Below are 18,643 nucleotides of genomic sequence, written 5' to 3' on the forward strand. Positions count from 1 at the left end.
GCTCGTGCTTCTAGATAATTTTGACTCTGAATTCAAACCATTGCCTTCGCTTGTCCTTTTCATTTACGATGTCTATATTCAAGGCAGCATCTAAAGTTTGAACGTTAACAGAAGAACAAACAAACAATACTTTTTTTTTTAAAGTTTGAATATAATTTAAATAATTAAATTTATTTATTCTCATCCGTGTAAGTTTTTTGGACGAGTGACAGTTAACAAAGTTTCGGATTGAAATTAAATTACAACTTCACAACTTTATTTTATTTAATTCATTTAATTTATCTCTACGAAACTTGGCTTTAATTTGTCATTGCATAGCCTATTATTTAAAGGGTTATGATACGCGCATAAAAAAATAGTATCTTCGAATTTTTAAGATTTTAAACTTAATTTTATGTTGCTAACTTTTATATATATATATAATATTTTTTAATTATTTTTTTTATAGACATCGATCTTTTAATTATTAAAAATGAAAAATAGTGCTTTCTATTTTGTTAGGATTGAAAATAAGTGATGCGATATAATTTTGAGGAACAAATATTAACAATATATATTTAGAGTAATGCTACATACCATACTTTTATCTTAATTTCATCACATTATATAAGATGTGACATTTTAATCATGCACCCTTGGATGATCTTTTATTTTTTTTAAAGAATAAATATAAAGATTGATGGACAATGCCATCTCATCATAATTTGATGAAAGTAGGATGAAAGTGTGACGTATAGAATTTTTCTATAAAAAAGTAATACAACTATAAAACGATTTTATAAAATAAACTCATAAAGTAGCGTGATTCATACGGTAAATTCAATCTATTGTACATTAAAAATAAGTAATAATCTGACATATCATATTAAATTTTGTTAATTTATTACTTTAGGCCTATTTTGATTATACAAATAAGATGATATGAGATAAAACTTAAAAATTAAATAAAATATTATTATAACGTTATTTTTTAATATTATTATTTTTTAATTTGAAAAAATTAATTTTTTTATTATATTTTATATAAAAATTTTAAAAAATTATAATAATGTGATAAAATAGTTTGCAACCAGATCGGCCCTTAATTTTATAAAAATATCTCTATAGAAACATAGCATTTGTTTTTTTATATTATTCCTTAAAAAAGTAGTACAAATTAAAAACAGTTCACTTCGGAAGACTTGTTCCAACTTTCACTTTTTAAATATTTCAAAAAAAAAAAACTTTCACTTTTTAAAAAAGTTTGTAGAGAGTGGCAATACCGTGATTTGAAAGTGGAAGAGGTTGGGAGTCGAGTCGGACAATCTACCCAAACTTTGTTGCAGCGGACGCTTCTTTTTGTTTTGTTGTAGTTCAGATTAGTAGTGTATTCTGATTTCCGAACATCAGCCAGTCCACACAAACACAGTCTCTCTCTCTCCTCCCTCTCTCTCCGTTGCAAAGACTTTTACCTGATAAAGGAGACTAGATAAATCATCGAGCTATTTTTGGGTGTGAATTTGAAACCAGAACCAAGAAATAAAATATAGAAATCGCGCATTGCGGGATCAGGGAGAGAAATGGGTTCTGGGGCTGCCAGTTTCTTCCAGGTGCTTCTCAATAATTTTGATGTTCTTGCTTGGTATGCTTTCTTCCACTCTTCTACTTACTTTACCAAAAATAAAAGAGAAGAACATAAAAAAAGATAGATTTTTCTGGGTTTGATAAAGAACAAGTGGATGCTACCAGTTTCTTTTATTAGAAAGTTACGTTGTGGAACAATGGCAACGAAAGTTGATTTTTTTTTTTAATAATTCCAATTTGTTTTGGGATACACCATGACCGCGGCTCAATTTTTAGGTTAATGTGGCAGAGCTGGTGCTTGTTTATTTTCTTCTTCACTAATTTGTTTCATTGGTTTGATTTGCAGGCCTGTGGTTAGCCTTGTTTATCCTTTGTAAGTGGGATTCTCTTCTTTTCATTTTTATTTTAATATATATCTTTTTCGAATTATAATATCTCGCATTCCTTTATTTATTTATTTATTATTATTATTTCGCTTTTTACATTCTTTGGGTGGCCTAGATTTTCTTTGATAATTGGTATTGAACATATAACATATTTGTTTCGATGGTTCGTGTGGTTTTTTATTTTTCGACAGATATGCCTCAATTAGGGCAATTGAAACTAAATCCCCTGTTGATGATCAACAATGGCTTACTTATTGGGTTCTCTATTCAATGATCACGCTCTTCGAGCTCACCTTTGCCAAAGTCATTGAATGGTGAGCAGCAATATAATAGGGCTTGTTTTCCTGTTGCCTTGTTTCCTTTATTGGTTGGACGGCAGGAATTTGGTTGATATGGCTTATGCTTAAGCTTAGATTCAAGTGCTATAGTGGTGAATTTGTTGCAATAGACTACATCCTTGGATTTGATTTGAAACGTCTTCATTAAATGAGTTGTGTATATACTTGAATTGCCATTCGACTCGGTTAAAGGCATGCATGCACATGTACGCTCATGTTGATTTCTTCTCCATTATTTTTAATTTTTAAGCAATTTCTGTTCAGAAAATCTATATATTATTTTGCAACTTAATGCAAAATATGGGTATTGAACTTGGCGCATCTAGCCTATAGGTTTCTCATTTGTAACTTTCTTCAAGTACTGAGCGCCATTTGGAACTATCAAATATACTTTTCAAGAAACCATTTCTGAAAATACAAATGGAACCCTCATGATGTTATTGAATTGTTTCACCAGCTGATCAAAACGCTTTAATTTCCTGCTAATTTTGGTAGTTTATAGAGCTCTAATAGAATTAATAATGACAGAAAAAGGAAAAAGAAAACAAAAGAAAAAGGTGTTGTAGTGGAAGCTATTTTTATTATCTGCAAGACTTTTTCGACTTGAGCTGTCTTTATATGGAACCTAAACTTTAATAGGTAAATTAAATTGCATTTGTCCACCCTAAACTATAAGCTCATTTGCAATTTGAAATGTTCCCCTTAATGTTAAATTTAAGATTAACCTTGTAAACTGTCCTGATTAGTTGTAATGCCACCTCACTGGAAAGGTTTTCCCAATCCCCATCATATTTGATCTTTGTATTTATGCTGTAAATTTTATGTTTTGGCATAATAGAAATTGAAAAAGCTTTAGTGGCAGTGGACACTGCAATTAACTCATAGCTCAGGGGCTTTAATTTAAAACATAGCTTGAACATTGCTACTGACCACATAGTTTAGGGTGGGAAAATTCATTTTATCATGTGTATGACTCATGTTCCATAATGTTGTCTTTGTAGCTCTAGGCATTGGCTTAGGGGTGGTATCCAATTGGGGGCATATCTTCGGTTCAAAGCCTATATGTAGGGAAAAAAAAAGTACTGCAGTGTGCTTTATTGTGCATAGAGCTCTGTCAGGGATTACATAGCTTACTCTGTGGCAGGATTCCTATCTGGGCATATGCAAAGCTGATTTTAACATGCTGGTTGGTCATTCCTTACTTCAGTGGTGCGGCATATGTTTACGAACATTATGTGAGACCTTTCTTTGTCAATCAACAAACTATAAACATATGGTATGTCCCAAGAAAGAAGGATATCTTCAGTAAGCCAAATGACATTCTAACTGCTGCGGAACAATATATTGCTGAGAATGGAACCGAAGCATTTCAGAAGATGATTAACAAGGTATGCAACCATATTTGTTTAGGAGAATTATATATTAGGCAACATTTTGAGAGTATATTGGTAAAGATGAAAAGACTGGCTTACTGAGCAGTATACAGATGTGACTTCTTATCTGTTTCTGTAATTAATAACTAATGTTTGTCAGAGCTGGTTTATTGTTTCTTTTCTCTTGTTCTGCAGGCTGACAAGTCCAGGAATGAAGTTCACCTGAGTTATGAAGAGGACTATAGATATTGAGCATTGTATCTCAATATGTTATATGTTTTCAATGTCCAAGTTTGTTTTGAGAAAAATGATGTTCTCTGTTGTTAGAATTTTTCTTTTGAGGTTCGTACTCAGTGTTTCTGTTTCTTATTTGAAGCAATCATTGGTTTGTAAAACGTTGGTGAACGTTCTTAGTTTGCTTTATGTAATTAAGAAAGGTTGCATCACTTTTTCCTCTTTTCCCCCATCAGCAGGATTCTATAATACTTGCACGTTGATTCTCCTCTTCTTTGTTTTCAACCAGAGTATCAATTTGATGCAACATTTCAGTCTTTTGAGAGAGGTTTTCCAGCTCATTATAAGTTGAATTCACTTAGTTATATTTGGATTAACAGCCGAAACCTGCTTGCACTACCAACTTAAATTAGTTATTAGATTATTAAATCTATCATTTTTTTTATTCAATGGGTAGTTAACCTAGTATTTTGTCCATGTAAATATGGCCTTCTCCAAGGGTGTAATCGGTCTGGTCCGATAGGTGGATAGAGTGATTTTTGGACCGGACTAAAAATTTCGGTCCACCATTTTCCCAAACCGAGGTTACCCCTATAGACTGGACTTGACCATTAGCTATCAATCTAGTCGGTCCATTCAGTTCGGGCTAGTGTAAAATGGGTCAAACATACAAAAAGTTCAAAATCACTTCTAAAGTGTATTTTTGGCTCAACTATACAAAAAACTCAATTTTTATATTTTTGAATATCAACTATTTACTTTTATTTGCACATTTTGTACTTGAAAATAGCCTGAAAGGAACTTTGGGAAAATTATCAAAATTATTCATATCCATCCATGAGAATTAGCAATCATCAAAATAAAGTTAAAACAAAAAATAAAGAAAATGAAATTGAAAAATGCAATATCATCCAAACTCCAAATACATATGGTCAATAGTTGTAGGTTAGATGAAAATTACATAATTAATTTATATAACTACTATATGAAATAATATATATATAATATTTTAGAAAATTATATATACTTCGGTCGGTCTCATCCAGACCGCACCATTAAACTTACACTCCTCGCCTTCTCTTCCCTTACGATACCATCAAGTCTTAACAGTTTGCATGTTGTTAGCTTAGGTAACATCATATTTTCCTTACCTCTCTTCTCGCTCTCGTTCCCCTTCAACTTGAGCCCTTCAGTCTTTCCCTCATATGTCCCATGTTCATAGTGTATAATTAGGGCTTGTTTGGGAACACAAATAATCACATCTCATCTCAAAATTTCTGATAATTTTCTTCCCAAATATCACTCGAATACAAATACTTTTTTATTTGTAAATCTTTAACTTTTTCATCTAATCATTACCTAATTATTACAACTTTCCTAAACTTCCAAACAAAACACAAAAAATAATACAATGTTTTCAAATTTCAAAACAAAAATATTATCAAAAAATTATATTCTAACAATATTTTAACTTTATAATATTTTTATTCAATTTTTTCTCTGTCATTTCCCGAAGCCCAATAAAACATGTTAAGTCAAATCATTTCATTACTACTCACACTCTTTTTCTCTCCTTTTACTACTATTCATAGAATTTTTATCTCCTCTCATTCCCCAAACATCCACCTGGACAAATAAAATCAAGGATCCCCACCCATAAAAGCAATAGCTTTGCTTTGCAACGGCATGTTCATTGCTAAGCCATTAGCAGCGTCCAATAGAAGTCCTCTACTTCAGTAATCCCACACAAAAACCATAAGGATCAACACACAGGATGAGATCAATATTTCTGCAGAAAACACAAAAACCACAACCTCAGTCAAAAGAGCCCCTCACAAACTTCAAACAACCGCTGGCTGCAAGATCCATGGGCCCACCTTAACAATTTTCCAGTTCCGTCGCCACCAACTCAGTTAGCACCTGTTCCATTGGCCACCAAATAACAAACACACACCAATTATTTTTCTGGGAATATTCCGAACGAGATTGGGAAATTGAAAGCCCCGGAGGTTTTGGACTTGGGAAATTGGCTTGTTCATGGCTGACATTAGTGGCCTTGATGCTGCTCAGGTTTTTTGTTATCTTTTTGTTTTATTTTTCATTGCTGATTTATTTTGATCTCTTTGTGATTTGATTGGTTATTATTATATTCTTTGGGATTAGATCTATGAAATATAATTGAATTATTTGTTGTAGATTTTCATTGATAAATCAAAGCATATATTTTTAGTTAGGACACAATGTTCTTAGTTAACTTCTAAAATTGTCTGAAAATATTATGTTCTTCAAGCTAGTATACTTAATAATGTGCTTAAACAATTGTCACCAAAACCTTAATCTATAGTTTTTTATTAAAAAAAATGTGAAGTTCATAGACAAACTGAAAGTTTTGCATGAGCTATGATCCATTAATTGTTATCATTCAAGACTATTAGTAAAGTCTCTACTAGCCTCACTTCATAAAATTGCAAGGCAATAACTTTTGAACGAATATTGCAGTTCTTTGTTGACATGGATTGGAATATTGCAGGCACATGGGAACTAAAATGGGAAGCCTATTTGTCATTCACCCATTGGAGGGCTGTTGTTTGGGGTTTATTAGATGGCCCGATAAGAAGATTTCCTCTAAAAACAAGGTTTTAAAAAATATAACTTTAAGCTTATTCATTGTCCTCTCAGAATCCTCAAAGCTTCTATCATTTCGCTCCCTCTAAATATATCAACACAAACATATAGAGGCCATCTTCCATATTACTACCACCCGAGGATGGCCGCAGAGTCCTCTCCAGCTTGCTAGAAAATCCACCAGCTTATGAGGCATGGCCCAGGATAATTCTATTCTTGCAAGAAAATCGTCCCACAAGGTCCTTGCCACCTCATAATGTAGAAGCATGTGATCTACTGATTTTCTATTCTTTTTACACAAGCAACACCAATCCAACATCATTACTCAATGTTTTCTCATATTCTCTATAGTAAGAATCTTGTCTAAGGAGATTCTCCAAACATAAAAAGCTTATTTAATAGGGGCTTTCATCTTATATATTTTCCTTCAAGGAAAAGGTGTCATGCCTTGGCTAGTTAGAACTTGGTAGAACAATCTAACTGTGAATCTACCTTTCTTGGAGGGGCTCCAGCTGATGTTTTCTATGGTGCCCTTAATCACCTTAGTAGAATATAGTAAGGCAAAGAACTCAGTGATAACCTCCAACTCCCAATCACGTGCCTCCCTAATGAAATCTGTATTTCATTGAGGAGATCCATGAAAGAAGAATCAGAGATCAGCTACTGAAGCATCATTCCCCGTACAAGGTCAAAAATGTCAGGGAATGCTTTTTAGGCTTTGTTCACCATACCATTTGTCATGCCAAAATTTGACTCGAGACCCATCACCTACTTCAATATGTGCATGGTTTAGGAAAGTCTCCCACCCTTTCCTAATGCGTTTCCACAAACCCACCCCATATGGTCCACGTACCACATTCGAGCACCATCCTCCCCAAACTTCGAATCTATAACTGACTTCCGTAGGACCCCCTTCTTGTTGGTACTGGCATAAGGCACCCCCAGCCCCCGCTTGGGATTTGGTGGAAACTGAAACGCCGGAACATGCAACACCAGGGTTACCTGCCCCTCGTACATGACAGATAAGATGCAATGCACCTAATGATAACTTGCAGTATGCAGTATATCGCAGCGGAAAGTCAACTTAAGTCAAATGTTGGAATAATAGCTATGGTACCGAAAATAAACATAAAATCTCAAAAGTACTTCATAATCCATAAGAGTCATCATAGTTGTTATGAGTTTCCAAAGAACTCCCAAAAACACGAGACCAAAACATTAAAGCTAAACAGAAAGTCATTTCCCCAAAAGTGGTGCCATAACATAAGTCTTTAACTTTAGTAAGATTCGGGCTTCACGCGCTTCTCCAAAGCTTGCTCTTTGTCCCGATTATGGGATCTCTGAAACTTCTCAATATCTTGTAGTATCTTGGTGATTTCTTGATCATTAGACTCTAGGTGGTCCAAGATAGAAGGCTTGCTTGGGCCTCTGACCATTTTAGGCACGATCCTCTGCAGAGGAAGTGCTGTCCTCTCACGCTTCGTCATTTGCGCCCTCTTGGGTTCCTGTCAAGACTACTTTCATTCTGAATGGGGGAATGATAGTGGGGAAAATACAACAGTGAGATTTTGAGAAATCTCAATAAGTAAACATTTAACATGTAACAGATATCGTAAGCATATGAAAGCAAACTTAACAATGAATGCATGGACATGAGACTTTATTTATGGATTTGACCTTTCCACAAAGACAACGTTTAAAACATGACTTTCATGACCTTTCTTTCATAAACATTCTTTCTTTATTTTATACTTGTTCTTTAACATACTTATGAGCTCAAGGTCTTGCTTGACTTATAACATATAATTGGATACTTCACGGCTCCCCTATGTACCGTGTGTTTCCCACTAGTTACCGCATCAACCATTGGCTACTTTGACCATGGTGACTACGTCTTATCTTTCATATATGACAGTTCGTAAATCGCCTTCACCATAGGTGCATCCACTAGCTTTAGGTGTGATCCCACTCCGGTGTCCTTTCCTTTTAGGAACCATTCGAGATTCGCCGACAGTACTTCGTCGACCCAAGGGGTATCCCTCTCATCGGACACATGAAATGTTGAAATGCTTCATCATAATCATATGACATATATGCATGCAATTACGGCTTGAAAATATTAGAACATGAGAACATGTTCCTTTATAAAGATTTTAGGGCATTCACATCAACCAAGAAGCATACATTCCAATATTTTCTATACAAGGGTCAAAACATACAAACCCTAGCATAATCAAGAGTCATTCTTAACTCATCAAACTTAAATCACTAATGATCATACTTCATCTATGGGGTTGGCTGAAACCTCTTGTTTTAGAAAACATGTATTTCCAATCACTCTTCATGAACTTAGAATCTTCTAATGTGTTGAAGAAAACCTTTATTAAAGAATACTCATGGATGGCCGAAATCTTTAGTGGTCATGGACAACATTTTCATGGATTTAATCCCATACTAAAAACGGTTAAGTGACAACATTCATGTACAAACCATCATAGTAAAAACCGAAACTCTAGCATGGCTTCTTACTCCTTTTTCGTAACAAACACATCTTCCATAAACCATTTTAAAACATGCTTTAAAATAATCATATCAAGAGAAGTTCATAGCACATGGAAGAACATCAAAGTCAAACCACATAAAACTGAATCAACCAACAAGTTCTCATGACATACATAAATTATCCAAGTACAAATTAGTTGTTTACTTACAAAAATCCATAATATAATTATAGCAAACAAGCTGAAAAATCACATGTAATACTAGTTAGGATCATTATTCAAGAAAAACCCTAACCTATGTGTTCAAGTGTAGTGCTCTATACATCTCTTTTCTTTTTCAAGAAAAGATTCCAAGCATTCGGACCCTTCCCCCCTTGAATCTGAAACTCATCTTCAACAAAACCTTAGCTTAAAGAACACTAGTGACATGGCCTTTAATCTCAAAAACACCATGCTTTAAGGCTTAAAACAAGTAGGGTTATGTTTATCTTTCTTTGATGAAAACCCTAATCTAACCTTGTGAGTGTAGGCATGGGTTCATATGGGAGAACCATTCAAAACACAAGCTAACTCCTTCTAGCTCAAGTGTGTGGGTGTTAGAGCATAAGTTCTAGATGAACTTTGCTTAAACCGAAACTTCTCTTCCTTGAAGCCTTGCTTGTGTGTGTGTGTAACAAAAGAAAATTTGGCTTCATACCTTCTATGTTTCTCTTTTTGAAAGTATCTTCTCACTTTACTTATCCTTGAAAGAATGTTTGGGTAAGAAGAGAATATTTTGGAGAGTGTTTAGATGGTGAGAAAGTGATAGAAACTTGGAGGAAATGGTGATGACTGAAACTCTCAAGAGCAATGCACAAAATGGCCAAAGGTCCTAGGGTTTTTGGCTCCTTCCCTTTTATAGACACTCAAAAGCTTCTTGCATGGGCCAAGCTCTTGCATGGATGCCATGTGGCGTGTAGCCTTATGACCTCTTCCTCTAGCTCATCATTTGATTGAGTTGGAAACCACAAGCACCTTTTTGCATGTGGCGCTTCCTTCCTCCAAAACCGAAGCTCACTTCCCCTTTTGCCCTCAATTTCATGTCTTCGTTCATTGTATCTTATGGTTATAAGGTCTTTTATCAAACTCAAATCTTTCTCAATCTCTTACATGTGTGCATGAGTGCCAAATAGCACGTGAGGAGTGTGTGTGTGTGTGTGTGCATGGGCTACCAAACCCTTCTTTTTCCTAGGAGATCTTCTTTTCACCATATTTTTGGAAAAGCATGTGATTGGTTTCTTTTTGCACAAAAGTCCTTGCCCTAGCCATCCACCTCAAGGGGTTCTTACACAAGATTTTCGTTCTAGAAGGCCCTAGGCATGTAAGCCTTTCTTCCAACCTTGATCTTTCCCTTTCCCAATACAACTTTTTACCTACCTTTATGTGTGTATGACACATGGCAAAAAGCAATCCTCTTTCCTCCATGGTTGCCGTCCATGGCCTCTTGGCCTTCCCTAGGTTCCACTTTTCCATAACCTAATCACTCCTTTCTAGAATCACTTTCCTATAATGACATGTGTCAAAACTTTTCTTCCTACAAGCAAATATCCTTATGCATGAGTGACACATGGCAAGAAATAATTGGTCCCCTATGGTAGGCGTGTAAGCCAACCCTAATTTCTTCTTAGCTCACTTGCTTATTTCCATCTAGATTCATCAAGCCCTAGACATAGCTCTATGGATGACAAATAAAATGCTAGAACTTAAGTTGGGTGCGAGTCCTAATTCCTTTGGGCTTTAAAACCCTAATTCCTAAAAAGGCCAAAATTCTCAAGGGCTTATGATAAATAAAATAAAATTACACAAAAGCCTAGAAAGTCTTGGTCATCAGATGCCACAACCATTTACCCAGTATAACTTGATTGAACTTCATCAAATTATGGATCCCTAAGCCACCCCAAGATTTTGGTTGCAAACAATTGACCAATTCACCAAGTGGAAGTTGAAGTCGTCTCCCATCCTACTCCACAAGAAATCCCATTGTAGCTTCTCATTATGATTGGCTACCTTTGTAGTGATTTGGAATAACGACATAAAATATGTAGGTAAATTAGAGATGGTACTTTTGATAAGACAAGTATACCCCGTTTAGACAAGTATAACCTCTTCCAAGAAGCCAATCTACATTCTCCCTTTTCAATCACGGCATTCCAAATCCCCTCCAATTTGAATGAAGCACTCAACAGTAAGGCAAGATACTTCATAGGTAGAGAAGATACCTTACATCCCAAGAGATGAGCTAAATTCATCGCATTGGGAACAACTCCCACCAGTACCAATAAAGACTTGGCAAGATTCATTCTCAATCTAGAAACAGCTTCAAAACAATGGAAGAGAGCCCTCAAAGATTGAATGTGCCCATGATTTGCTCTACAAAAGATGAGAGTATCATCGGCAAAAAACAAATGAGAAATATCAATAGAGTCATAATCACCATTCCCCACTGAGAAGCCATTGATAAGGGTGTAACCAGTCCAGTTTTGGACATATTTTAGAACCGAACCGGTATACACTAGTTTTGATATTTGAATAACTAAGATCGCAACGGTTACACCCCCAAACCGTTACTACAGGTTTGGTCTATTTTTTCGATATATTATATATATAGTATATATAATATGATATATATATATTATAGTATATAATAATATAGTGATAAATGATAATATATTGTAGTATATTATAATATATATTATAATTGTATTATAAACTATAGTGATATATTATAATATATAGTGATATTGTATTAGTATAACTACTAATACTATAGACTATAATGATAAGATATAGTTATTTATATAGGGTCTTAAAATTTAATGTTATTTTAATTAGTAATTTAGCATATAATAGAAGATTATTTTATATATAATTATGTATATTAGATATAAAAATTATATATAATATAAAACATATTTTATATAATATAAAAATTTAAAATATATATTTATATGAACCGGTCTGGTCTAGTGTTAAAAAAATGAAAACCAAAACCAGACCGATTTCGACTGGTTTGGAAAAAAAATGGAACCAGTACCTGACCAAACTCACCGGTTCGGTTCGGTTTACCGGTTTTTTTTTCACCCCTAGCCATCAAGGAAGCCACCTTTCAAAAGGCCTAAAATCATCTTATTAAGAGTTTCCATGACAACGATGAAAAGTAATTGATAGAGCAGATCCCTCTATCTCAAGCCACAAGAGGAGTAAAAAAAAATCATTTGCAATCCATTTACTAAGATAGAAAAGCAAGGTGTAGAAATTCAAAGCATGCAATTTCACCCCAAAACCACATATATGCTTTTTCCATGTCTAGTTTGCACAATAATCTAGGTTCTTTAGATTTGAGTCTTTCGTCCAAGGCTTCATTGGGAATTAATGCTGAGTCAAGAATTTGTCTTCCTTTGACGAACACATTTTGAGGATTCAAAATTAACTTCTCATTCACCACACTAAATCTACTCGCTAGGACTTTAGAAAGGATTTTGTACACCCCATTCACTAAGCTAATATAGCTGTAGTCTCTGACATCCACGGACCACATTATTTTTAGGAACGAGAGCTAAACAAGTAGCATTTAGACTTTTTTTCAAACCTTTCATAAGCTTGAAACTCTTGGAACACCCTCATGAGATCATCCTTGATCACTTCCCAACAAACTTGCAAGAAACCCATGGTAAAATCGTCAGGGCCTAGAGCATTGTCACTAGCCATGCTTCAGATCACTTTACATGGTTAATCTTTGTCGAACAGCCTCTCAAGCCACCTTGAACCATGTTGGTCTAATTATTCAAAATTTAATAAGTCCACTTTAAGACTCCATGTTTACTGTTCTGAAAGGAGGTGCTCATAATACTATACAATGTGGTTCTTGATGACAAGCTAGTCCGAGGAAAGAGCACTATCTACCATCAAAGCCTCTATTGTATTATTCGTCCTATACGAATTAGCCACCCGAGGGAGGAACTTCGTGCACTTATCTCCCTCCTTTAGTCATAGTTCCCTTGATTTTTGTCTCCAAGAGATCTCCTCCATCAATGTTGCTCTTTCAAGTTCCATGACTACCTGACTCTTACGGATTCTCTCTAATTCAAAGAGAGACCTCTCCTCCTCCTCGCCCTCCAAACCATGTAGCTCCTCCAAGAGAGAGCACCCCTAGTGGGCCACATTCCTAAAAACTTGTTCGTTTCATTTCTTCAAATCATTCTTCGGTGCTTTTAGCTTTTTTTCCATTATGAAACTTGGAGACCTTGGAAGAAATACGATGACCACCATTGTCAGATCTTGTTTACAAAATCTTCAGTTTTAAGCAACATATTCTCAAATTTAAAATACCTTCTGCCACCTCTGATTCCTCCACTACCCAAGATGATAGGGAAATGGTCTAAGCATAACCTGGGTACTCTTTTTTTAAGTACATATGAAAAATGTAAATCCCAATTTGGAGTTATAAAAACCTATCAATCCTCGACCAATACGGGTGTTCACGATTTTTGGACCACGTGAACATGCCTCCAATGAAAGGAATATCCATAAGCTCATATTTGAAAATTAGAATAATCCCTTATATTGGGGTTAATGTGATATGCACCCGATCTTTCACTTGGGAAGTGAGTGAAATTAAAGTCATATACAACTTGGTAGCTCACCAACTAAGGAGCCTTGCCAATTCTTCCCATAATAATTGTCTTTTGGAATCAAGATTAGGGCCATATACTCCTGCAAATGCCCACATGAATCCGTCTTCTATATTCTTAAAGGAGCAACTCACGGTAAATTCTCCTACAAATTCATCCATTCTCTCCACCACCCTTTTATCATACATAACTAAAACAACCCCGGATGCCCCTTTAGATGGCAAGTATGACCAACCAACATGATAGCATCTCCATAAGCTTTGAACTAATTCTCTAGTAATAAATTGCAGCTTAGTCTCCTATAAACAAATGATATCACCCCTCCATTGTTTGAGTAAGTTTCTAATTTGGAGTCGCTTGTTACTCTCATTTAGCCCCTTTACATTCCATAATATAATTTTTTGTTTCATAAAGAGACCATATTTTCCCTTCCCTTGGCACAGCCTTGATTTGAGCTCCTCTCTCCTACATCATCATTCATTGCCCAAGTAAGCCTCTTGAGTTCTCCCGCTCTCTTTCTGGCTAAAATGTGAGATGGGTCAGAGCTCGAATGTGAGTATCCAGCCTCTATAGCTATGAGTAATGCCATGAGTTCATCTTTGAAACCCTCACACAAGATCCCTATACAATGCTTGATCTCCTTAACTGTTTGAGTAACCTAATCTGACATGCTGGGGTAAAACGAATTTAAAGGAATAGGTTGTTCCCCATCATCTGTTGTCTTGCGCATCCTTGTGTACTCCCTCCCTTCAACCACCATTTTTGACAACTATTACTACCCACCATCCCAATCAGACTCACATAATACCAAGTAAGGGAGAAAGTTGGTCAGTCCGAATTGGAGAAACTGATCGGACCGGTTGGTTCGGTCTGGACTGAACTGACCCAGGACCAAGACTGGTCGGTCTCGGTCCCAGAAATAGAGGATTGAGAATTTTCGGTCCGGTCCCGGTCCAAGGGTTTCCCACCCCGAACTGGACCAGACCGACTGAATTTAAAAAATATATACTTTATATAATAATTATATAATTAGTTATGTAATTTTCATCTAACCTATCACCATTAAAAATATAAGTTTTTTTATATGTTATTAACAAATTAATATTCTATCAATTAAGTAATGTATAATATCAATTAACTAATTATACAGTAATTATATAAGTTAAGAATGTAATTCTCATCTAATTTATTATCATTGACCATATAACATAATTTTTTATTGAGTTAGTTACATAATACACATTAATAATTCATTTAATTTTAATTTAGTATTTTAAATAAAAAATTTTATTAATTTATTTTAAAAAAATAAAAATAATAAACAAATAATTGGGCCGGACTAAACGAAAGATCAGAACAGTCCGATCCCTAGGGATGTTCGATCTGGTTCAGTCCAAGGAAAAAGATGGATTTTGGTCCATCACCCCCCAGACCGGACCATACTGATTTACACTCCTAATACCAAGACTCCTTCCATTTCGACCTCCCCCACAACACATAGTGTTGTATTTATTTTTGTAAATAGTGGACTAGCATTAACATTTAGTCATAGGGCCCATAATGAGATGGGTCATTTCAATAGACACATATGGAGGCCCTTACTCTCAACCCACTTTAAAAATAGAACTAGCCCATTGAGTTCTATATAGGCTTTTTGTTCTTCCTCTCCTCTCTCTTAGGGCAAGAACAAAAATCTGACAAAGAGGGATAGAATGTAGTTCTGTCCATAGCTGGAAGTCTTCCTCCTTTGCAGGAACCCTAAAGTTCTATAGAAAATCCATCACAACTTATTGAAGGTATGAACTCTCAATTTTATTGAATACATGCTTTGATTATGGGAAGAAATAATCACATCTTGTGATTCTAACAGTTGGTATCAGAGTTATCTTCCTATTTTTCATGGCTGTGTTCTCTTACTTTTCGTTCACTGTTGGGATGACTTAACTCTAAAATATTCAACAAATAGAGAGAGACTGATGTAGCAAGATTTTTTTATGGGTTTATCTCTTTTGGTTTCCGCAAATCGTATAATAAAGCAAGATTTTTCCATTGGGATTGGTTGTAAGTTTTTTTGAATTTTTTAACTTGTGGTTGGAGTGAATTCTTTCTCTGGTAGCTTATCTCTTGATTCCATCCATGTGTTCATTAGATATTGGAACTAGGGTGGGGCGCTCTTTATGCCTTTCCTTTCCATTTTGTAAAAAAGGAAAAAATTCGTCTTCTTCTCTTCTTTGTAAATTCTAAAGATTTTTATTTTCGTCCATATGCCATAAAAGAGAGAGAGAGAGAGAGAGAGAGAGAGAAGATAGTTTTGTTCAAATAAAGTATAGTATAGTAGTACTGTCTGTTGTGCTATTTTATAATTTTTTTTGTTGCAATAAAGAATCTTATGTAGAGATACTCTTTTGAAGGGTTATGTCATTTTGTTGTAATATCGATGGTTTGGAGTGGCTATGTACCAACCTCTCATGGGACTAGTCATGATAAATTATCAGAATTGTTATATTGATCCTACTTCCTCTTAATGACAATTATACTAAGATCCATACGGATAGAGAATTTGCCCTACCGGCAAACCATTATTTGGTAGGATGTTTAAGACGATAAAGATAATAGTTAAGTGCTTGGCACTTGGTGGCCTAGTCCTATCCTCTCGGTGGCGGGTCATTTTAAGTCTTTGTATTTAATTATTTTGTTTTACCATGTGTAGGAGCCTTTTATGTATCTTGGGCTCTAGCATAGTGCGTAAGAGTCTATTTTGAATAAAACTCTAGCATGGATATAAGATTGCCTAATGGAGACATTTATGGGTGCATGTTTCTTCTTCCACATACATAATAAATTTTGTTATATTCTCTTTAGCTTATGGCAATGCGGCTCTGTCTATCTCTTTGTCTGCCACCAAGAGTCTAACAAGAACCAATTATGAGGATTGGTATGAGTCTCTCACTATTAATTTGGCTATCATGAATTTGGATTTGGCTTTGAGGGTTGATGCGCTTGTTGAACCCACTAGTGAAAGTTCTGCAGCTAAAAAGATTCGTTATGAGCAATGGGTGCATTCTAATAGGACTTGTCTCATGATTATAAAGTATACTATTGACAAGTCTATCAGGTAGAGCATAGCTGATACAGATAGTGCTAAAGAATATCTTGATGTCGCTGGGAAGAAATTTACTAAGTTTGATAAGGCAGAAAAGGGAACTCTGATGAAACTTCTTACTACCACAACCTATGATGGGGTTAGTGGAGTTTGAGAGCACATCATGAATCTTACTCATTTCTTTAACAAGCTTAAAGGAATGAAAGTTGAGTTAGCAGATAGCTTTCTTGTATGGCAAGTGCTTGAATCTTTGCCACCTCAATTTGATGTACTCAAGACCACTTATAATGCTCAGAAAGATGAATAGAGCTTGAGTGAAATGACTGCTATTGTAACTCAAGAAGAGGTGGTGATGAAAAAGGCCAAGTCTCATGCTGCTTTCATAGTAATTGTTGATAAAGGGAAGAAGAAGTTCTTCAAGGGTAATAGTAGCAACTCTTGTAAGATTAAGAAATCTAGGAGGCCTCCTTAGCAAGCTAGCGTGAGTGTTCCAAATGGGTCCAAGAAGGAAGGTTTTAAGGGAAAGTGCAACTTATGTTGTTTGTTTGGACACAAGAAGGTTGATTGTAGGAGATTTAAGGCTTGGTTAGACAAGAAAGGTACACGTTCGCTACTAGTGTGTTTTAAGTCTAGTCGATGTGCCTTCTGGTACTTGGTGGCTAGATACTAGTGTAACCATTCACACTAAAAATTCTTTGCAGAAATTAAGGAACCACAGAAAACTAATTGATACAGAGTTGATAGTAAATATGGGCAATGGTGTGAAGGTTAAAGTTGAACATATTGGTGCAGTTAGACTTATTTTGGCTTCTAAGCATATTTTGAACTTGTTTGAAATTGCTTTTATACCTTCCATCAGGTAAGAGGCCTAGTATGCATCATTTCCGTATTTGGGGCTGTAAAGCGGAAATAAGGTCTTATAATCCTCAGTAGAAGAAACTTGATCATAAAACCATTATTGGTTATTTTGTTGGCTATTGTATGGGATCAAGAGGCTCTAGATTCTATTGCCCTTCTAATGTTACTAGAGTTATTGAATCTAATCGAGCCATTTTCTTTGAGGATGTTAGTGACAGTGAGAGTTTTGCACCACGTGAAGTTTTATTTTGGGAGGAGCATGTTGTTATACATGTTTAAGTTACTCCTCCATCAGTGGCTGCACCACCATTGACAGAGGGAACCAGTACTGTTGTCAAAGACCCTGTTGTTGGCACTATAGTTGATGTTGATGTGGGGACCGATGATATTGTTTTGAGGAGATCATAGAGAATTCTTAGACCACCAATTTCAGATGATTATATTGTTTATTTACAGGAGCATGAGTTTAATATTGTCTATTTAAAGAGGCCATTGATAGTCCTCAATCTTCATATTGGATGGATGCTATGCATGATGAGATGGCATCGATGTGTCAAAATGGTATATGGGACTTGGTTGAACTACCATGTGGCTATAGGCCAATTGGTTGCAAATGGGTTGTTAAGACCAAGCATAATTTTGAAGATCAGGTAGAAAGGTATAAAGCTAGGCTTGTTGCTAAGGGCTTTAACCAAAGAGAAGACATTGATTATAAGGACACTTTCTTGCATGCTTTAACCAATGATTCTTTTCGAATTATTATGGCATTGGTGGCTCATTTTGATCTCGAGCTACATCAAATGGATGTCAAGACATCTTTCCTTCATGGACATCTATTTGAGGATGTATACATGATGCAACTAGATGGTTTCCAAGTGAAAGAAAATGAACACATGTTGTGTAAACTTAACAAGTCCATTTATGGGCTTAAGCAGACATCGAGACAATGGTACATAAAGTTTGATGAGATTGTTACCTCTTGCAGTTTTAAG

General features: G+C 35.3%; 2 protein-coding genes across 3 annotated transcripts in view; one reads left to right on the forward strand and one right to left on the reverse strand.

Moving 5' to 3' along the window:
- LOC109001242 (F-box/kelch-repeat protein At1g74510-like) overlaps window positions 1–18,643 on the reverse strand; it is a 945,981-nt gene that overhangs the window by 789,510 nt on the left and 137,828 nt on the right. The gene's annotated exons all lie outside the window — the stretch shown is intronic.
- On the forward strand, window positions 1,267–4,106 carry LOC109001219 (HVA22-like protein a). Its single transcript, XM_018978423.2, has 5 exons — window positions 1,267–1,621; window positions 1,910–1,936; window positions 2,141–2,263; window positions 3,432–3,675; window positions 3,856–4,106. The coding sequence occupies exons 1-5, from the start codon at window positions 1,560–1,562 to the stop codon at window positions 3,910–3,912; spliced, it is 513 nt and encodes a 170-aa protein (XP_018833968.1). The 5' UTR covers window positions 1,267–1,559; the 3' UTR covers window positions 3,913–4,106.

This window comes from Juglans regia, chromosome 9 (genome assembly GCF_001411555.2).
Source record: "Juglans regia cultivar Chandler chromosome 9, Walnut 2.0, whole genome shotgun sequence".
Lineage (NCBI taxonomy): Eukaryota > Viridiplantae > Streptophyta > Magnoliopsida > Fagales > Juglandaceae > Juglans > Juglans regia.